This window comes from Colius striatus, chromosome 3, assembly GCF_028858725.1.
Source record: "Colius striatus isolate bColStr4 chromosome 3, bColStr4.1.hap1, whole genome shotgun sequence".
Classification (NCBI taxonomy): domain Eukaryota; kingdom Metazoa; phylum Chordata; class Aves; order Coliiformes; family Coliidae; genus Colius; species Colius striatus.
The window spans coordinates 86,979,060-86,996,522 of record NC_084761.1 but is presented as its reverse complement, the minus strand read 5'-3'; the positions used below and the strand labels follow the sequence as shown (position 1 = coordinate 86,996,522).

Sequence of the window (17,463 nt, the reverse complement as noted above, 5' to 3'; positions counted from 1 at the left end):
AAAATGTCCCATCTTATTTAAATGTACTGTTTTACATATATATCTTTCTTTCATTTTATGCTTCTACACCTACTGCTTTCTTGCAGTCCCCTCGTGGGACTCTTTCTTTCATTCTTTCCTTTGTAAGCATCTTCTATAGGCTGGCCTTCCAAATATATGGCGATTACCTCCTGGTTTTTAAGCTCACCAAGGCACGTAATATGTACGAGTGGCTATACATGTGTTGGAAAAGCACTAGGTGAGCCTTTCATGTGGATAATCTTTAGTGATCCTAAGGCCTGTTTGTGCTTGGGAAACTAGATCATGAGTGTAATTTTGTTAAAGATATATCCACTTAAATGATTCAAAGGTGCAATTCTCACTCATATTGGTTTCAGTAATGAACATTTGTATACAAAGAAACCCAAGAATACCATTTCAGATACTCTTTCTCTCAAGTATTCAAATAGCAAAACCAGTACTGTGCAGAATTTATTTTAGAAAGGATAACTATATTAGCATATATTCACACAAAACTACTTACATGAGTGCTTATGTGTTTGCCACGTTTTGCCTTTAGGCAAAGGTTTTATTGTTTGAGGCTATTAACTTAAGCTATGTGTATTTTGGAGCTTAAATTGCATGATGGTAAAAGCCAGTGAGCCTTTATTGGAGTGAGCAGATCTGAGCTGTTCATTATTCCTTACCAATCAGTATCATATAGATAGAGCAGTGTTTTCAATAGCAACTGCAGGAGATACAGCTAAAACTAATGCTGTCCATTAGTTTTAATGGAAGTGAGAATTCCAAATCCCCTGCAATACTGTTTCTTTTATGTCTTTGCACTATGGACAAATGTTAACCTGCTAATGGCATCTGCTGTAAAACTGTTGTTGACTAGTGCCTTTTTGGTGTAGATGGGGCATGTCTGGAAATTCAAAAACATCCCACTGCCAAACAAAAGAGTATATCTAAAAGCATTAAATGTATGGACATTTAGATAATCATGCTGCCTTCAAGAAGGTGATGAGGATCATGGTTTACCTACATGCAACTGCATTTTCCTTAATGAACCTTCCATTCAGACATTGTAGATATAAAGCCAGCCAATATGGAGGACCTGACGGAAGTGATTACAGCCTCTGAGTTTCATCCCCATCACTGCAATCTCTTTGTCTACAGCAGCAGCAAAGGATCCCTGAGACTCTGTGACATGAGGGCTTCGGCTCTCTGTGACAAACATTCCAAGCGTAAGTCCTTGCTTCATTGAGCCTCAGATGTCATTAAGGTTTATTATTCATGGACAGCATATAGATATGTGCATACCCCAGTGTATTAGGTTCTGGAGTGGGGGTACATTAGAAAAGAAAACAGCAAAAGAAGAAAATGTTCTTGTTTATACAAGTATTACCTATGAGCTTGATAACCGTCAGGTCTGTGACTGACCTCCCTTGTGGTTTGTACTGCAGGGATCAGTGAAGAACCCACAGCTCTCTAGGAAAAGCGAGGTGATTCCTAGCCAAGGAAATATCGAGGAGTGGAGGGGGGGAGGTGGGAGTATTTCAGTAGATGAACATACTGTTTTGAATATACAAGTACTGTTCTGAATACTGCAGCAAGTAAATTTTGTCATTTAAACTGCCTTCAAGAATTTGAATCTATTTTCTGGATTAAAAAATGTCAGATTCTTCCTAAAAATTTAGCCCAACACTTCCTATAAGTACTTTTTCAATAGTGTTTCTCTACAGATTCAGAGAAAATAATGAAATAAGTAATACTGGATGTGGGGGAGAGGGAAGAAAAATATATCAGTTTGGTATAGATGGTGTCATCTGTCCTAAAGTGATTTTTATGTACCCTGTGAGACTTTGAGACAGAGGCACTAATTCCTGACAGTTCATGTCTGAAAGTTACATGTGATCAAAAAAGGAAGATGTTAAAATGTGGAGCTATCTGTGTTCTCCAAGTAAGAGGTGAAGGAAAATACATGTTCATAAAGTCTTTCTGTCAACTCTTTATAGTCTAGATAAGGACAGGCTATGATTCTTCCCACTAGTAATCTGGCAAGTCGGTGTACTTTGCCTTCTGCAGACAACCTACTTACTCCTGATCTTCCGAGACTGAAAACCACCAGACAAAGGCATAATGTTGTGTGGCTGATTCCTACGAGGAGCTGAAAACCCAATGCTTGAACTGTGGTAGCTTTGCTTTAGCTGCCTTCAGGACTGGGTCTTTGAGGACACATCCATTTTACAGAACTGAATCTTCAGTTCCTTTTGCACTGTTAAAACCTTAGGGAGGAAATCCAGGAGAAATTCATTTAGTACCAGGAGCATAAAAGAGGTTTTATGTCTATCAGTTCCTACTTGAACCTTTTCAGGTAGGTGGATCTTATTAGTAGGAGTAGGAAGGGGAAAGAAAATATTTGAAGATTTAAGTGAGACATAAACAGTGCACAGATTTAGCACATGAGCTGTTTGGGTTTTTTTTAACAAGTAAATGTAGTAAAGAGCCTATAACTAGGCCGTTTGGCTGAAAGGAGAAGGGCACATGCACATAACCTCTCAAGATGTGGCCTTCAATTACAGAAAATAGTCTTTGAGGACAATTTACTAAGCGTTTTGCCTTTGTTAACTGTATCCCCTTGCACTTGTAGGAGGAATTCAATGCCATAAAGTGAAATGTGAGCATGACACAATTTGGTACATTACTGGTACATATCCTGTCCCACTTAATTGGGTTTTTTTTCCATAATAATTTCATTTCTGCCTGCAAATAAAGCCTTCATGCCCCTGTATCTCAGTGCCAAATGCCAATCATTACTTATTAAAACAACAATACAGTAACCCAGGATGAAAGAAGACATTGTATGCTAGAAGGGAGCACAAGGTCTAATGGTCATTGATTAAACCCCATTTTCCAGATCTGTGAGTTAGAAAATAGCTATTTAATGTGGCATTGCTGCACTGAACTCATGTGAAGCTCACTGAGAAGCTGGTGTGTCTCCACACACATGCAATACAAAATTGATACAGCAATGGTAGAACTTTCAAAGCCTTAAAAGGAATAAGCAGTGGTTCGAGTATAGCACTCAGAGGCAAGCAAAACTAATGGTTTAAAGCCTGTAGCAACCCAGAAGGATATGTCATGAAAACTAATCAGTATGGGAAATAAAATTATCTCTCTAGTGCCTTCACTGTGGATCTGATTCCTCTTCACAGTAGCTTTTACACCCCACTCTCTGAGCTCAGCTCGCCTCTCCACCTTTCCCCATAACTGGCTTCACATCTCGGCCAAACTATCTACAGTGGCTTTTCTAGTCACTGTAAACCCTCATGTTCTGCCACATCACCCTACATTCTTTATTCAGTGTCGTATCACTACGAGCTGCATTTCAGATGCTATTTCAAGATTGTAATGGATATACATATTTTTAGGGCTAAAAGATCCAATGTAAAACTTACAAAAAATACCTAGATGCTAGATGCTAAGCATATCTTGTAAACTTTTACTCCTTTTCAGACCTTTTGTTATCCAAATCTCTATAGCTGGGCTAGTCAGTTGCAGCTTGAATAATTACAGTGCCATACTGTATAAATAAATATTAATATCTGTAGTGTAAATCACTGATGCAGGATGTTAATAAATTATAGTGTTCTTGAAGATTTCTGGTTTGCTAGACTCAGTGGCAAAATACCTGTCTGCATTAGTGACAGCAACATTACAAGATTTTCCTTATAAATGATTCACAGCTCTGACATGGAAGAGACAAGAGACTTCTTCCATATCTACTCATCCTTGGTGCCTATGCTGAGATTTATTAGCAAGCTGCCAATTTGAGTTGTAATGGGAAGCTCTGTCCCTTTGAAAAAAATGATCTCAGACCACCAAATCTCTCCACAAGGCATTGAAAGAATATCAGGTCAGTAGTTTTAAAGGTCACTGAGATATCAATAAAGTGTGATAAAATGTGTTGTTTTTCTAATAGACTACTTGAAACTGCTTCTTACAACACCTCTTTAATAGATGATACAATGCTGAGCAAGCAATCAGAAGCAAAACATATGTGGCTATTACAAATGGATGTCCAGGAAAGCTCAATCTGTAACCATAGGGGAGGTACATACATAATGCTGTTCTGTGTTGTTTTCAGACTTTGCAAGTAGGAGGAGAGAATTCAATCAAAACATTCTGGAGAGAAGGTGAAAACAGAGATGAGTGTCCCTGCTTATTTGGAATATTAAAGGGATGGGAATAAGGAAGAAGGGTTCTTGCAATCAGTGGAGTTACAGATAAAGATTTAAAATAGATATGAAAGTCAGACTCAAGCAGCAAGAAATAAGGAAGTAATTTAAATAATATAGAAGCTTTCCTCTAAATTGCATATGTGGCAAAACATCCAAAGGTCATATTTGAGGTGTTATTCAAACAACATGCATGAGAGTGCAGTGTAGAAAGAAGGGAGTTACATTGGAAATTTGTGAGACAAGGGAAGCTAACAGTTGCAGAAGTATCACAGTTAGAGCAATTAGCTGGGAACATCCAAGAAATAAAAGAACTACTCCCACCTCAAATTCCATAAATTCTTATGCAAGGGCTTCAGGTAACAAGGAAGACAATCATAATGATACTGTTGCAGTAAAAGAATTCCAGCTAAAAAATAAAACTATACTTACAGCATGCAACTGTTCAATTACCAAATGGTTGCTAATTTGGCTTTGATCTTTTCTTGCTAGTATTATGTTCAGAGCTCCTTATAAATGTGTGTGGAGATAATATCATTCTTCCAAACAGCTTGCAGACTCGATAGGTACATATGGCTGTTTCAACAAATCATGTAATAAAGCAGTCAGCTAAAGAAAAGTGAGCTTGAGCATGTGAAATAAAAAAAAATTACAAAATTAAGAGCTTTTTCAGTAGTTCATCAGAATGATTAAATTCAGTATAAAGTGGTAAAATAGAAAAGTATAGTTATGCAACATGGAAATTTAAGTCACTCAAGAGTATAACTGTTGATATTCTGTGTAATAGCGTTAATATCTTCAAGTCATTGCATACTTCAGAAGTTATAATCTATTTAAATTCTATATGGCTGTAAGGGGTTTTTTTTAGTGTTAATTTCTTAATATATTTGTAGATTAAACGCCTATTTCTAGTTATCCATTACCCATGTGCAAAATTTAAAACAAATTACTTCAAGGAAAGAGGAGCTGCGGTTTCCAGGCTATTGCTCCATATGCCGTGGTGCTCTTTAAAATACAAACTTTGGGTCACATGTTGTAGTTAGCCTCTGTCACCATTAGTTCATGCTTTCCATCCTCCAAATGGATTTCACAAGCTTCTGACATGTGGATCTGTAACAGGAGCCATTTAGAGCCCCTCTCCCTTTGACCGAAAAAGCATTTGTAAATGACAAGCCATCCTGATGTATTTTGTCATCTGCTGGGGTTTTATTTTGCAATTACCTTTGATTTTAAGCTGAAGAATTCGGAACAATGGCAGCAGGGAAAAGAGAAATAATAATCTACTAAGATAATCTAATTGAACATGTTGTTTGTTTAAAGTGAAATAAATTCTATTTACCGATCATTTAAAGGAAGATGGAATTTCAGAGACAAGATGGCTTTCAAACCTCTAACTGGATATGGATTATCTTTCATTTGCAACAGAGAACAACCAGATGCACAAAAAAGCTTGTGACAGATTATCCCTGCTGGATTTGCTAATTAATATTGACCTTTCCAAATGAATGATGCTTGTTGTATGACTAGAAAGGAGACAACTTGTTTTTCTTTTATGTGAGCTTTCCATCTAGAATACGCTTTTTATTTCTGCATCTGGTCTTGTGTCAGGTCATCATCTGAGAGAGACATCCACCATTCTTCTTTTGTGCATTGAGAGACCACTGACAAAGTAATGTCCACTTCAGGCAAAATCTGCATGGTTTCATGTGATAGTAGTAAAACTTGTCTGAGCTTCCGGAGTGATTTGACTCTGTACAGTAATAAAGGCTTGTTCTTCTTGCCCTAATTCTGGATTTATTTTATAGGAATGCACAACAAAGGTATATATTCATTTTATATCCCCAATGGGAAAATGTGCTTGTATCCTGATAATTTTGTAATTATGGCTGTCACTAAAGATCTGTTACTACAATTTCATGCGTGCTGAACTAGACCCTGGAAGGGATCCTTCCTTGTTCAGGAGTCCCATTGAAATTTGACAAAAGATTGCCTTTAGCATGGGATCCAAAGCTTCCATTCTGCTCAGTTTGGTTGAATGTATAATAAATACATTTAAAACATGGGTAATGAAAATTCAAAAGTGTTTCTACAGAAATGCAATTATGTGTATATAGTATTTCCTTCAGTTGTGCAAGATATATTAAAATTAAGTCAGAGAAAGAAAAAATCCTCATTTATGTATGTCTAGCTATCAAACAGTGAGAGGAAAGAGAAAAGCCTGAAGCAATGGTAAATGATTTGTGGCTGAAGAGGTGTTTCATTAACCCCTCTCTGCCAACCACACACAGATAAAGCAAATAATTGCTGTAAGATTGCTTTAATTAGTCAGCCTATTAAAATTCCTGTCTTGTTTGCTTGATTTTTTTAATAGCAGCAAATGCTGCTTTTCAATGTCTCATAACACCAAAATTATTCTTTTAAGGTTCTGTTTCACTGGGGGGAAAAAAAACACTTATCATGAACATTATATATCGATTTCAGAAAGATGCATGAGTTTGGCTGTAGAGGGGTAGTAGTTTTGTGTCCCATTAACTCTACGGGATTGCTCACAGCACGTGGCATTAAACATGTGGGTAAGGCTTTGTGAGGCTGAGGTTTAAAGAGTCTTGACCTTCTAGGTCTACTCTGTGTGTTTTTTTACTTCCTCTCTCTCTTTAGGACTGTTTATTAATAAACTCACTGGCAAAGTAACATTAATGTAAGCAAGTCTGTAGTGTAGCTCCCACTCTCTGATCTTTAGCTATTGATCTGGCTTTGCCTTTCAGCACTAGTGCACTATCCCTTGTGGTTTGCGACAAGCTGCAGCAGCTCACTGCAGATGGTAAAACAGATTCTTCAGTATTGATTTGAGGCTCCCCTTCTAAAAGCCATACTCTCTAGAGGTATTGATGAGAAGCCCAGTTTTAATATTGGTCATTGGATAAAGGAATGCTTTACAGTAGGTAAACTTTCAGTCTTGTAGTGTGAAGATAGCTTCAGAAACTTGCTTTTACTCAAAGAAGGAAAATAATGTTTAAGTGACCAGGACACAAAGGGGTGCCTTTTGAAAACAAATAGGAAATTGAAATGTAAACAAATACTACTTTTTCAGTTTGAAACAGGATAAGCACCTAGAGGTATGATAATATAAAATGTTAAATAATTGTGGTTGGTTGGTTATAATTTATGTCTTATAAAATAATTGTATTTTAGATTGCTTATGAAGGTGGACTCAAAAATTCCCCCACATGTATAACCATATTAATCAATGTAGAACGTGAAGGCAAGACTGAAGCATTAGCAGAACATCTTGATCTTGCAAGAGAATTTCTGAAGGAGGTGAATGTATGCTGGCTGAATACGAAGCAAAACATTTAGTGAGTGAAAGATAAAGTAATAATGGTAAATCCAACTATTATCATAAACAATGAACCCGAAAGGCATAAGGAGACCATGAATTTCACAGGGAGCTTTGCAGTTGGTTTTGATTCATGTAGAATGAACTCAGAAATTTTAAACAGTTCATGATCGTGACTATAACTAGACAGACCAAAGGTCCTTCTAGCCCAGTATTCTGTCTCTGGTGTTGGGCAATAGAATTTGAACAGAAAATGTTAAGAACAGAGTAAGTATATAATCTTTAGTCTCAGCAATTTGCGGTTGGAAACTTGGGATTCAGGGACTTTAATGAGGGTGAACTCACTGCATTTAACAATACTCAAATGGACTTTGGGGGTGTTTTCCTTGAATATGTGCAGTTACTTTTGAACTTCTGTGTAATTTTTATCATTCACAGTGTCTTTCAGTAAAATCTTTAGTAGCTTAACTATGTGCTCTCTACTTACCCTTCCCTTGTTTCACTTGGTGGCCTCTACTTGTTGATTGGAAAAGACAGTGTACAAAGTGAACTGTCATTCCCTAGCAATTCTTTCCATGACACTCTTAGTTACAATCAGTCTTTCCTAGGCTGAGGAATCCCAGTCTATTTAGTCACTCCCTGCATGGAAATAATTTGATACTTCTGGTCCTGCCCATTTTTGTGTCTTCTTGGGATCTCTACTGCATTTGAGATAACACCAGAACGACATATAGCTCAAGATGTGAGCATATAAAAAGAAATAATGCTGTGTTGAAGGATAGTAACAAGTGTCATGGGCTTAAAACAATGAATGTGACTAGAATGTTTATATAAATTTAGTTAAATTTAGCTTATCTTATTTAGTTTATTTTATACTAAACTTTATAAGAGATATATATAGTGGAGCAAATTGTAGCTCTCCTGGAGAATTGTGCAGATTTGCCATTTAAACAAGTCAGAGAATCATAGAATGGTAGGGGTTGGAAGGGACCTTTAGAGATCATCTAGTCCAACCCCCCTGCAGAAGCAGGGTCACCTAGATCAGGTCGCATAGGAACATGTCCAGGTGGGTCTTGAAGATCTCCAAGGAAGGAGACTCCACAACCCCTCTGGGCAGCCTGTGCCAGGGCTCCCTCACAGTGAAATAGTTTTTTCTTATGTTTAAGTGGAACTTTTTGTGTTCCAGCTTCATCCCATTACCCCTTGTCCTGTTAATATCTACTATAGAAAAAAGGGATGTCCCAACCTCCTGACACCCATCCTTTAGATATTTGTAAACGTTAATAAGATTCCCCCTCAATCTCCTCTTCTCCAGACTAAACAGCTCCAGTTCCTGCAGCCTTTCCTCGTATGAAAGATGTTCCAGTCCCCTGATCATTTTGGTGGCCCTGTCCCTCTTGAGCTGGGGAGCCCAGAACTGGACATAGTACTCTAGATGAGACCTCACCAGAATAGTTACATAATTTGTAAGATTTTTAGCTTAGGATCATGTTTTATGCAAAACATTTAATTAGTGTAACCATGTATCCCTGAAAAAAAAAGAAGAATGTTGAAAAGTGTTTCTTTTTCAGCTCTCAAGAGACCACGTTGTTTCTTGTTCGTTTTGCAAGTTGCTGTGGCTTAGTCTGTCAAGATGGGTGAAATTCCATACATTCCAAAGGACTGTTTTCTAATACATTTAAATCAAGTATCGCAGCCATTTTCATTTGTCATCTGAAATGAACGAGAGACTTAATTTAGATGATAAATTGTTTGGCCTGGGACTGCATCTGTTTTCTGTGTTTATGAAACTTAAAGCCCACTGAGAGATTACCAGATCCACCACCAGTATTTCCAGGTCCAGTTGAAACACACGTGTTGTATGTGTACCCATGTAACATAGAGGTTGTCTGTAATAAGTCCTTAATTCAGCCTAACTGTAGGCTGTTTGCATGGTTGGGTAACAAAACAGAAACTTACTCTCCCTCTCTTGTTCCAGCATCTTCTCTGGCTCTGGCCTCTGTGGGCCACTCCTCCCCAGTACCTCTTTTGCAGTGTTGTGCAAAACTGTCTTCACTCATTTGTAGCTGTGACTCTTAAACAGGAACTGGACAATTTTCAACATACTAACTGTATGTGGAAGGAGAGAGAGAGTTATTTCATGGTGCAGTATTCCCAAGGATTTAAATCTAAGTAACAACACTTAAATGCTGTAAAATCAGAAGCTTACAGGACAGGATACAAACTCTAAACGGTATCTTCTAGAAAGCAAAAGCTCAAGTACATTAGTCTTTGTCCATAAGTAGGAAGAAAATAGTTTCTTTGCTAGAAAGAAAGAGTTAAGGCTGCCTATAATTTTAACCCATAAATGATGGAATTTCTTACCAAATCTGTGAACCTGATAAGCTTCAAGTTTTTCCTGGTTTTGTTTTTGTTCCCCCTACTCAGGTAATCTGCAATATTTGTAAGTGTAAATCATATTTGCTTTTTAAATGTATTTGGCTTTGTAATAGCATGTAGTGCAGTAAAAGAGATTTTCAAGGTTCATATCTTTGTGCCTTGAGGAGTACACAGCATTATCGTCAAGGGTCATCTCCTCTGCTACTTCTTTGTCTCTCTTTGGGTTTTTTACAGATATTTCACAGTAAATCTTTGCAATTCTTATCAAGTGCTCAGGCCACAATAACAAAATATTGCCAGCACTTCTATTTCTTTATGTTTTGGCAGCTTTGTGGTTCTGTCCTCTAAAAGCAATGAAAGATTTGTTTACCTGAATACAGTTGACTTTTTTTTATCACATCAGCTTGTCCTACATTTATAAAGTCAGGTCAAAAAGAAAAAAGTAGCTCCAGATAAACATTCATTATTTAAAATAGATAGCTTTCCTAACCCCTGCCCCAGATTGTCTTAGCTACTGTTATTGCCTTCCCTTTAAATGCATCATTCTTCTTTGTATTTTTAAAAACATTGTCAGTATTTGTATTTTGGAACCATCTGCCTTGCGACAGTGCTTGTTGTGCTTGTGTTTTTATTTCATACAGGCAAAAGAGTGAAATAAGAGGAAAAAGAGAAGTGCTAGAAATGTTGAAAATCCAGCCTAAGCATTACCTAAGGTCCCATAGTATAATGTAGAGAATCCTGCATGCTCCTTGTTGCAATGATTTTGGTAGCAGCACAGGATTTTATGTGCTGTATTGCCTTGTGACACTGCACCCACCATAGGAGACATTTTTAGCATTCTTATTGTTTTTTAAAGTTCACATATGCCAGGATTTACACCCTGCAAGGATTAAAGCTCTGCCCAGCAAACAAAAATCAGTTTTCAGTGGTGCTGGAGTCTAGAGAATACCACAAAAAAAAATGTTTCTCTGGAAATGAGACAAACAAAGAGAAAAGCAATTTATGAGAACATGGAGTTTTATGTTTTCTAAAGCTGAGTTATTTTTTACTATTATTGGGATAATAGTTAGAATCTACTCATTGTTTTTCAGCAGAGTGCACACAGTAGTGTTGTTTGGTATCTCTCTTTCACAATTACATATTTGTGAAGCTGGAACAAACTGCAGCAAAAGCTAGCTTGTGAAGCTGGAGAGGAAAGTAATATCAGTGACTACCAGGTCATCAGACCATCATCGTGGGATTTCAAAGCGTGCACTCTCACCTCGTGGCCCTTGCAGCATGAATGGTGTGTGTTGAGTGGAGGAAGACATTCTACTCTACACACTATCAGATGGAATCAGGCAATTAATGTAAAACTAAGAAACAAGATGTGTAAGAAAGTTTCCATTCCCGTGTGTAGCCCTAACTTGTGCCAGACATTAGTTCTTGTTTAGAATTGAAGATTAGTTTCGGTTGGTTTGAAGTTTTTTTCTTTATTGTTTGTGTTTTGTCCAAAATGTGTAGCTTTCAAATTTTTGGCATCAGGCCCATGTTAAAATAAGTGGGAGGCTACAGTAGGCAGCACCTATGACACCCAGGGTGGAAGGGCTGGGGGAGCCAAGGGAGGAGCAGAACTACAGAGTGTCAGTGGGAAGTGCATGTACCATTCTCTTTTTAACTACTGCCTGAAGCCTGTGCTTTCCTTTGGCCAGTGTCTGAAAGGGAAGCTGAGTGAAATTGACCTTCTCACCCACTCTGAAATACCCCCGTATTTCTGGATGATAAATACATACCTTAGAGATGCCTTTCTATGCACTGATTCTAAGGAGAGTCTCCATGTCCATGGTGGATTGTGGAAATTCAGGCAACACTAAGATATTTTTTTTTAGGAGAGATGAGTGTTTGTTTTTCAGCAGATGGCCATTCCTTCTGAGAAAGATGCAACATATTTTTATGCTGCAGATTTTCTTCAGTGTTCAGAAAAACAGTGCTTTGGCAAGTATCCTTCATCCAACCCAACCTTCTCTCCAAAGTCTGGAGTTACTTGTGTGAAAAGCTATTCTGGTTTTATAACTTGTGAGCACGAACCAGTGAAGAAAGGGATTGAGCATTTTTATTTTCCTAAGCAGACCCATGTATCTGCCTGTGGAGTATGAGTCAGGAATGACATCTTACTTGGAGGCCTCTCTCCAACACTGGCTTTACTCTGAGATACGCTCAGCATCTCTTTAAATTCTTTTCTCTAGTCCACAATCCTATCATAAGTTCCCGGCTGTGATTCCTGTGTCCATTAGTTTGCAACTAGACAGGTAGCTTTCTGTCTTTCATATAATTAGCACTGGGAAAGTTATTGAGAACAGTATTAATGATAGTTAAATACTCCTTTTCATGAAAAAAGTTAGTTATTAAGTTAATCAAGAAATTAATCAAACAGTATAATAGAAAGTTCTGATTCCAAGTCCTGATCTGAAAAGGTTTATTTAGATGTAGAAAAATAACTGGATTTGAAGTCTCCTGTTTTGAGTGTGGATTGCACCCAGCGGAGGAGCAGCCTCCAAAGGATAAGTCTAAAGTAGTGAACAGCAAATGTGTTTCCAGTGCAGACTGGCAATCCTGGTTTTACAGACAGCAAGCTAGAACTGTGCTTTCCCCTATCAGCTTGAAGAGACAGGGGTTGAATTTGAATTGCTTGCCTGAACTGAGGTCCAGCTCACATAGCTGTCACTGCTGTTCTGAGTCCAATTACTCAACTTGTATTAGCCAATCTGAATGAAGACTATGCTTTTTTTTTTTGCAGCGTATGCATAACCTTATGTTGAGGCTAAATCAGAAACAACTCATGCTCTGAAACACTGTATCTCACCTTCATTTTCTGAGGCCAATACCTTGTTCTAATTGCTCAGGCATATGTTGCTGCTGCTAAGATTTCTCTGTGACACTGGGAGCTGCTGTTAAGTTTTCTGTAACAATTTTCTGGGCCTGGCTAAGCTGACTATAGGAACTATCTGCAAAGAATTGCTACTACTAAAATTTCTACCACTATCTTTCTTTCAGTAGCAACAGGAAGCTTTCATGCCTGCATTAGTTTCTGCAGTTAATTAATCTAAGGCGTTCTAATACTTACTGTAGTAATGATAGAAAAGCAATAAACAATGCAGATAAAGGATGAAATGGTTTAATCACATTAATTAACAAACTACAGAGTATCCAGGTACCAATACCACTCCTAATCGTTGGGATTTGAATCTCATCATAGAGCCAAGAAAGTCTAACTGAGCCATAAATGAAGGTGTAGTTCAGTTAGTGTGGGTTTGGGGTTTTTTTCTTTCCTGGTTTTAATAGCAACTTCATATCACAATTAGAAGGATGAAATTCCTGCCAGCCAAGTACAGAGTTTGGGCAGATTAAATGGAAGAGGTATGAGAAATGATAATTGCTTTGTGCTCGTCAGACTTCTATTGAAAATCTGACAAGATAATTACAAAATACCTGCTTTGCAGAATGTCTAGGCAAATTTTAAAAGAGCTATTTAAAGTTGTTCGTTTACAATCTGTCTGAAAAGAAAACTTTGTTCTCCCTTTTTGAAGTAGTTAATTATCATTTAGATGTGTGATACATGTTCAAATATAGACCTTATTCTCATGTGCACGCCTGGCTGCATTCCACTGCCCACCTCCAAAGAAAATTGCCCATAATTTCTGGCATTACCCCACATACTTCGCCCACATACTCACCCTTAACTATCAGCAGAGCATTATTTCACCTGATGGAAACTGTAACCTTGTTGCTTTTAACAGTCTGAATCATAGTCATAGATAAATTAATTGAAAGAGAAACATTCCAGTGGACTACACAAAAACCTCTGTTTTGACTGACAGTAAAAAGTTTTTCTACTTTCAGCACACTTTCATGTCTCATCACATGACTTTTCTTCACTTGCTTTTGAAACTGGAAAATGACACCAAATTGCCAATTTTAAAAGAATACTCTAGACATATATGCCAAATCCTCTGATTTCACTGACAACCTCGAAGCCTGACTTTCTACTGAAGTTCACTGTATTGAAGTCATTTTGATCACAGTGCCACAGATACCTGCAGAAAGTCAACAGGGTTGCTCTAGGCACCTGGTAAGCAGGGCTAGAGTTAGTGCAAGCTTTTTGGGATGCAGAGACCTTGGTGATTAGTGGACTTCTAACAGATGAAGCAGAGCTTCACTAATACCAGTTGTTTCAAGTTCCTGCAGTTCTGTGAGTCATAGAATCAACTCATTTCAAAAAGACCTTTAAGTCATCTAGCATCATCATTATGTACAGTTGAACAGGGATGACCAATTTACAGGCCACAAGAGCTGGATTTGAGTTGCTCCAGGAGAGGTTTCAATTGGAGATCAGGAAGAAATTTTTCACTGAGAAGGTTGTTAGACACTGGCACAGGCTGCCCAGGGAGGTGCTGGAGTCACCATCCCTGGAGATATTTAAAAGTCATGTGGATGAGGTCCTGAAGCACATGGTTTGTGGTGGGCTTGGCGGTGCTGGTTTGGTCTTTTACAACAAAAATAATGTTTTGATTTCCCTGTATGGAGGGAAAGCAATATCTCATGCTCACCTGCCTTGCTGGATGATTGCGCAGTACATGAAACAGCTAACCAGCACATACAGTGAATTTGACACTTTCCAGAACTGTCAGCAATTGCACATCAACTAAGTAGTTCATGCATTCACATGGTAAATCTGTCTATTTTGTGCTTACCTCTCAGGAAGAGGTAATGGCAGGTAAGACCCATGATTAGTCTCAGATGCCTTCAGGCATGACCAGTGAGTAGCCTTGCAGACTGACCACCTGGTTCCAGCAACCAGAGCAGTCACTGAGTAACCACCTTTCCTGGGAATGCCAAGACTGTTGTGAGAGCACATGTACACCTTTCGTGTGACAGGGACACCTGAATTGTGGTCATGTCAGAAAACAGGATGTGTGAACCCCAGAAAGTATGGCCATAAATGAACTGCCTTGTTCTAGGTAGCTGAAGTCAACTAACTGCTGTATTTACAGAGTTTCCTGGAGTGATGCTTTGGGCCCATAACTATAAGTTTAATTATTGTAGTATTTAAAACTTACAGTTTGTATTTTTATAAATGAAAATAAAGGAATAAATTAAGTGCTGAGCATATAATCAATTTTATGTTCCTTGGTACATAGAACTACACGTTTCACAAGAAATACACAGTTTACATTATAAAATAGAGCACTTTTTCCTAGAATTCTAATTTCTTTCTTGATTCTTTTTCTTTGAACAGTTTATGAAGAACCAGAAGACCCCAGTAACAGATCATTTTTCTCGGAAATTATCTCTTCAGTGTCAGATGTCAAGTTCAGTCACAGTGGTAGATACATGCTAACAAGAGATTACCTCACTGTCAAGGTTTGGGATCTGAACATGGAGACAAAGCCTGTAGAAACGTACCAGGTAAGTCCAACATCTTGAAATGCAATGATGTAAAAGCATCTTCAAACCCTGGATGTTTTCCTAAACTTCTCATTGCTTCGTCTGAGAAGCAGCTAGCTAAGAGAGATGCTAATCAAAGGGGCTAACATCCTCACAGTGGCATCCTTGGAGTTGGAAAAGGGTGGTTTCACCATTAATAAAGAAATTAAAGGCCTGAGGAGTCAGGGTAACACTCGGTGTAGATTGATCTCTTGAAAGAAACAATGCTTCTTTATAACAAGGAAAATAATCTCTTCACTTTGGCATCTGTTTTTAAGTGATGTGTTTCCATATAAACATTTAAATGAAACTGAGGAAAGGATTTTGTGTGTTTAGCATTCTGCTCCTACTGGGACTGCTGAGAGTTTACCCCTTTGTCATTTCAGAACTCTTTTTAAAAACTTAATCTATGCTTTTCTCCCTTGTGCCTAGTTTTAGAAGCAAGCAGTGTTAAACCCTGACATCACCACTGACACAGCAGTTTGTGAATGCCAGACAGACACATCTGGTTGCCTGAAATCATTGCGATATTATCCAGACAAAATGCCAGTGGCTCCAGCCAGCATTGAGTTTGTACTCTGACATCTGTTCTGTTTGGCAATAGAGGGCTATACTTCAATTTTTTGACTCTGCCTTGAAGAAGGAGAGTATGTCTGTGACACAGAAACTGCTTATTATGAAAATGCAATGAGAAAAGACTATGAAGCTACCTAGAGTATGCAATCTAGGAAGAAAGTCATTCATCTGGCTTGTAGGGCTTACTTAGACACAGTCCTGCAGCAGCGCTGGAACAAGCACTTGTTTTCTGTCTCTATATAATGTCAAGTAGGGTACAGTAGTTCACAATATAATTAAGATGCATTTGAAAATAACTTGTGATGAGAGTTTGCTAGTGTGTCTTGTCAGAACAACCAAAACTGTACATTAATAATGTTGGATGTTTTTATTAGCTAGTTTTTAGTAGACAAAATGGGCCCCAGTGTTTTCCAATGCACCCGTTACATTTTGGTGGATACTTTTCAGTGTGGCTCCTGTTAGTATTGGGAAGTCTGAGCCTGTATGCCTTTAAAAATGCAGACTTGGTTTTGCTCTAAAAATGGCAGTACTTGTAATGCTAAATGTGTTGGAAATGTTGATATGCTGTGAAAATGGAGTGGGAGGGTAAGGGCGAGACTGTGTTTTATGTAACAGAATGGTATCTCAGATTTTGGGAACTTGGGTAATATGTTATTTTGTACTTATGGTAATGGAGCAGGCAACCTTGTCCCTGGAGAGGAATAGCTGATCAAGCCAACCTGTTTGTCTTGACTTTGACATCTGCTTTTATTCCCTCATGTAGGCAGCTGCTGGCCGCCTTTAAATCAGTCTGACACCTCACAGTGGGGCCATTAAAAAAGTTATATTTTTCCATGCTAAGATGGGAAAAATAAGTGTAATGTAGAATTTTCAGTACTGGTTATGGCAATCAGAAGCTTATAGAAAAAAAAGAAAAGAGAGACCCATGACAACACAATCTCTGCAAATATAGCAGTGTTCTCGTTGCCTTACTTTAACCTTTGCCTTTTATTTTCAAATATTTGTCCAGAGCTTTGTAAAGAATGTACAGATGCATTGCTGAGCATTGCAGATGACTAAAGGAGAACCTGGAGCCCAGGGACCTTGGGAAGTCAGTAGCACAGGACTCCATAAGGTTCACGTGGTCCAGCTGTTCCTGGCAACCTGCCACATCTTTTAGTTGCAGAGCAGAGAATTCTGTTCTTAAGAAAAACTGGTTTAAATTACTCTTTTACTGGTTTGTCTTAGAAGTATCTCTCTCTCTTATGTACATAAATCTCATATATAAATGTAAAAGTCTCTCAATTTTTTGTAGTGGATCACCCAAAGACAACAAATAAACCTAACATTTGCAGTTATGTATCCACATTATTATGATGACATGTTTATCATCAAAAGATTAAAAGATATTCATTTAAAAAATGAGTTTATGTTTTCATCTGCTGCATGGTAGCTATTTAGATACTGTCTAGCTATGAGACTCAGGAAGAGTCATAACAGGGGATT

The 17,463-nt window shown here is 38.0% G+C and overlaps 1 protein-coding gene across 3 annotated transcripts in view; it reads left to right on the top strand.

Annotated features, from left to right (window-relative positions):
- PPP2R2C (protein phosphatase 2 regulatory subunit Bgamma) overlaps positions 1-17,463 on the top strand; it is a 205,085-nt gene that overhangs the window by 172,097 nt on the left and 15,525 nt on the right. For all 3 annotated transcript variants that reach the window (XM_061992350.1, XM_061992351.1, XM_061992352.1), the window contains 2 exons: positions 1,065-1,229; positions 15,215-15,384. In XM_061992350.1, the coding sequence (XP_061848334.1) occupies positions 1,065-1,229; positions 15,215-15,384 (335 nt within the window). The remainder of the gene's footprint in view (positions 1-1,064; positions 1,230-15,214; positions 15,385-17,463) is intronic.